Source organism: Solanum lycopersicum, chromosome 2 (genome assembly GCF_036512215.1).
Source record: "Solanum lycopersicum chromosome 2, SLM_r2.1".
Classification (NCBI taxonomy): Eukaryota; Viridiplantae; Streptophyta; class Magnoliopsida; order Solanales; family Solanaceae; genus Solanum; species Solanum lycopersicum.
The window spans coordinates 47,315,478-47,320,605 of NC_090801.1; the positions used below are offsets into that span (position 1 = coordinate 47,315,478).

The 5,128-nt window shown below is 30.7% G+C and overlaps 1 protein-coding gene across 1 annotated transcript; it reads right to left on the reverse strand.

The window, feature by feature from the left end:
• Positions 1 to 3,392: 3,392 nt before the first annotated feature.
• On the reverse strand, positions 3,393 to 3,771 carry LOC104645574 (uncharacterized). The gene has a single exon (XM_010317425.4). The coding sequence runs from the start codon at positions 3,655 to 3,657 to the stop codon at positions 3,460 to 3,462; it is 198 nt and encodes a 65-aa protein (XP_010315727.1). The 5' UTR covers positions 3,658 to 3,771; the 3' UTR covers positions 3,393 to 3,459.
• Positions 3,772 to 5,128: the final 1,357 nt, after the last annotated feature.

The window sequence follows — 5,128 nt, forward strand, 5'->3', positions numbered from 1 at the left end:
GTGTGTTTGGTATGAAGGAAAACATTTTCTGAAAAATGTTTTCCAATTTTCCCATTATTGGTTGGGACAAAAGATTTGAAAAATGATTTCCAAATCAACTCATTTTCCTCAAAATTAAGGAAAATGATTTACCTTCAAAAATTAAGGAAAACATTTTCCATAACTCTCCTCCAATTTCAAATTACATTTTTTTTTTGGAAAAACATCAATTTTAAAAAAAATATTTTCAATTTCAAAATTTTTATTTTTTCACCTGATCTTTGACCAACCCCCCCCCCCCCCCCCCCAACCCCATCCCCTCCCCAAAAATTTAATTTTGCTTTTTATGAGTATTTTCAAATTCAAATTTTTATTTTTAAACTCCTACCCCCTTACCCCGGCCATCCCCCACCCACCCCAGCCCGCAAAAAAATTAATTGTGTTTTTTAAAAGTACTATCAACTTCAAATTTTTATTTTTTCACTCCTACCCCCTCTCCTCCCCCTCCCCCACCATCACCCCAAAAAAATAATAATTTTGATTTTAAAAAATATTTTCAGTGTCATAAATATTTTTTTACTCTAGTAAAAATAAAAGATGTCTCTGAAAAATATTTTTCATTCATAAATCAAACACTAAAAATCATTTCCGAAAAAATATTTTTTACTCACCAACCAAACATAAGAAAATAAGTCCAAAATTTACTTGTTTCCCAGGAAAACATTTTCTAGGAAAACATTTCCACAGAAGCATTTTCCTCCATACCAAACACACCCTTTATCTTTATTTCGCCTATATTAAATGATGCAAATTTCCCCCCCACAATAATCCATCATTTTCCATCAACAATTTCTTCAAATAGAAGACAAAATTAAACTTTCCAATAAAGAAAAGAACGATAAGATTTTGTTCTACTTAAACATTTACACAAGCGAAGAAAAAACATGATCCAACGAATAAAAATAAATCATTAAAAATTAGATCTAAACATTCATACATAAGGGGTAAATTTGTCAAATCTAAATTAATTTATATTTATTTAAATAGGTTTAAAGAATGGTTACAAGAAAATGAAAATAAGGGAGGTAGACGTAATATCGTAAACCACAGGGAAGGTGAGTGTTCTAGAGCGAAGCCTGAAGGGAGGTCTCTGAAATTATCTCTATTTATTAAGTTTTTTTTTCAAGTAAAAGTATAAATATATAAAAAAAATATTAACCTAATTATTTTGAATTTGGACTCTCTTTAATTTTAAAATTTTAATATTATATTATATTTTTTAATTAATTATTATGGCCCACGGGTTGACCGTACCTATATTTCTCAAGCCCATCAAATCATCAGGCTTATTGAGGCCGAGCTAAAAAACCCTTTTCTTAAATGGGATCCAAAAATATCAGCTCAACCCTATTAAATCCCGTGTTAGGCCAGGCCGGCCCTACGGGTCTAGCCCATATTGACAGCTCTAATAATGTGGTTAATTTTTTTTCTAGTTAGACAATGTTTAATCCAAAAGTGATTTTTTAAAAAGAAAACAAAGAACAAATTTCAGTAACCAGATTCGAAAATGATTGTAGACCAATGATTCTATATGCTTCAACTGAACTTAAATCATCTATTAGTTTATACAATTATTGTAGCATTCCAGCAACGAATTTAAAGAAGAAACAGATAAACACTAACAACCCTCTTCTTCCTTATTTCTCTTATAGCCAAAGCCTAGTCGAAACGGTGAGGCTTTTTCACTCCTTCAGTCGCCGGAGCAATTTTTCTTGTTGCCTTAGTAGCTAGTTGCTTCCTTATCACTAGTGGATTTGTGAGTTGTATTTGCTTAGTACGAGCAATTTTTAGTCTATATTGAAAAAAATGGAGATGTATAACAATGGTGATGAAGAAGGGTTTTAGTTTGTGAGATGAACCAAAGATTTGATTGGAGGAATTTTCCTCTTTTCTTAAAAGATTTTTAGATAGGTTAATATTGTGTGGGTAATGGGTGGGTCAAATGAGTCACTGGGCGGGTATTTAAATTTTGGATTAATTAATTGGTCAAATCGGGTTGAGCTGTAGGATTGTACCATGTGTCACTAATTATTCTTCCGTTAGAGGGAGGGGCAAATGTGTTCTGATTTTTGGAAGGTAAGGGTATTGATGTACTAAAAGTAGAACGAAGGGTATATGCATACCATTTACAATAGTTCGGGGGCTATATTTGTCTTTTTTTTTCCTTGTTTTTATTGTTGTAAAAGTTGAAAATTAAGTTTATAATAAATACTTCTAATATTAAAATCAAAATAAATAGAAGTATTTCTATTATCAAAAATATTAATGAAATATCACAAAATTCACCAAAAAAGCAAGCTGCAAACACGTTATACTTAAGTTGAAGCAGTAGAGATTTGAAAGGCTTTGAATCAATCTTTACGAATTGGATGATCAATGATTAGTATTTTATCAAATGCAAAGCTTATGATGCAGATATTACAAAAAGAAGATGATAACATTGTAAAAAAAATATATACCACTTGCGAAAATATATGAAGATCGATGAACTTTTACAAATATATCAGCATTTTCTATATTTTTCTTGGATGTGAAATGTTTTAACTCATAACCTAGTGCTAGTTTCTATTTCTTTGCTGCATAGAATTATTTGGGATTCAACTTTCTCAATTTGAATGGTAAACGATGCATTTATATCGTAAGAACATCTAGAAAAGATTATTAAGTAATATATTGAAGTTGTTCACTGTAAAAAAATATGAAGTATAGAAATATCATATATTTAGAGGCTAATTGCATCTTATCCCAGAAGTTTCCTCAATTACAAAAATTTCAAAATTTTCGTTGCTCTCGAATACATTTCTTGATCATCTGATACATTAATAATGATATATATCACTTCATGGGAAGGATGTATCCAAGGAGGGATATTTATATATCCGAGAAGGGATGGATGTATCCGAAAAGAAATAAGAATACATCCGAGTGGGGATTATAATATCTTAAATTATGAATTTATGTAATTTTTTAAATAAAATATAAAAAAATTATATTGAGCCCATATCACGGGTCTTAAATCATCTATTTTAGCTTAGAAACACATACGTCACAAATTTAAGCTGCTAACATAAAAACTTAACTAGTTCGCAAAATGATATTTGAGGCCTAAGCATCTTCATCTCTCATCTACCAATTGAATTTACAAGTAATTGAAGCACATAAAAACATAATCAATGCAATTTCAAATATAATTTAGATTTCCTGATTTGTATCTTTCAACATCATGTTAAGAGAACATCAACGAATCCGAAAAATACGCATTTAGGATCAGGCGGAGTAAAAGATGCAACGAATTCGTAAAAATTGACAAAAATCATATGATTAAAAAAAGAAAAAAATTAACATAAAGAGTATTTTATAGATCTAAGGAAAGCCAAGAAGATAATAAAATCAAATTACATACAACATAGAGATAGATTACTAAAGTACCAAACACTTAAGACAGAGGGTACAATAATATTTACGTTTAGTTTTGAATGAAATGGGAATAAAAAAGAGTCTCCACTGGCTCTCTACATCCACAGCTTGAATCATTCCTCCACAGTAAGGGCAAACACCTTTTGCTTTCTCTCTTCGTACAACCCTTTCATCTTCATCGCAAACAAACACAAAGCACATTGTCACAGATTATCAAAACTTATTAATTGGATATGACACAACAGATTCTGGGTGTCTTTTAGGATTAGCCTTTGATGGGAATATCGATATATTTATAGAAACTTAGCTTATCTGGAAAATACTAGTAACAAAGGGAACATTCCAGATACAATAAGAATGTGCTGAGTTGTGTTGATGATTCTAAATACCTTTATTATAATTAATTAATTAATAATTAATTAATTTTGATTTGATATTGAATTTTCTTTTAAAATGATAAAATTCTCGTAATAGGACCAAAGTAACCTTCTTGTCAATACTTGGTTTTAAGGTCATGCATTTGGTCAAAATTGGATTTGTCAATTTTCGTTGTGCTCTTTCATCAATCATATCCAACGAAAGGGACAGTTGTTGATCCCCAATTTTGGTCTAACATTTTCAAAATTCGTAACTTTTAAGTTTTATTTATTTAATAGTTTAAAATGATTTTTTTAATTTAAATAAGTTTATCGATAAATTAGGATTTTTTTATCAGTAATTTTTTTAAAGTATATTTTTACATATCATTAGTTTAGTTACAGTCATTATATTATTTAATATTACTTTTATTTGTTACGTTTGTTAATATTCATGTTGATAATTTACACAGAGTAGAAATTCATTCAAATCCAGATAAAATTTGCGTACACAGTTTGTCGATAATTTTGAGTCACTATACCAAGCCCACAAAATTTGAGTGTATTACATATTACTTTTTCTATTTAAGTTTTACTAGGTCGGGGTTGGTGGATAAAATTTCTGGATATTTTCAGATATTTAGGATTAAAGAGATTCTTTTATAGCTCATTCTTCTTCCGATGACTTAGTCACCAGAGTTCCGCCGGATTCCGATGAGTCCACCACCCAATACCATCAAAACATCATTTCCAGTAAAAAAGACCACCAACAAAACAACTCTGTCTTTCTCCTTTTTTCTAGTAAACCAGACCCTTCCTCCTCCCTTTTCCTCCACGAACGGCTAACCAAACAGACCCATTTCCTCCCTTCATCTTCTCTCCTCTGACCCAACACCACCAATAACCAAGCAAAATCAGACCCATAACCCTTCCTTTTCCCCTGCTACAACCAGCAGCTCTGTTTCGACTCTAAGACTGCCGCCAGAACACCATCAACAACAACCCCATACCCAGCTTAAATAGCAACAAAACCAATCCCAAAATCGCATTATTTCTTCATCCAAAAACACCACAACAAAGACCCAAAACTCCACCACGGTGTGAAAAATAATAAAGTTGATTTTTGAAATATCATAGAGTTTTTTAATATAGTTTCTAGTATGGTCTAGTGTAGTACTTAGAATAATTATCTTGAAGATATATCTAGATATTTTAAGAAAAGTGCTAGAAGATAAGTTCACTAGAACTTTCTTGAAGATATTTTTGTAGTAAATGATATTATAGTCTAGAGCTTGTAGTATCTAGAACAATCCATA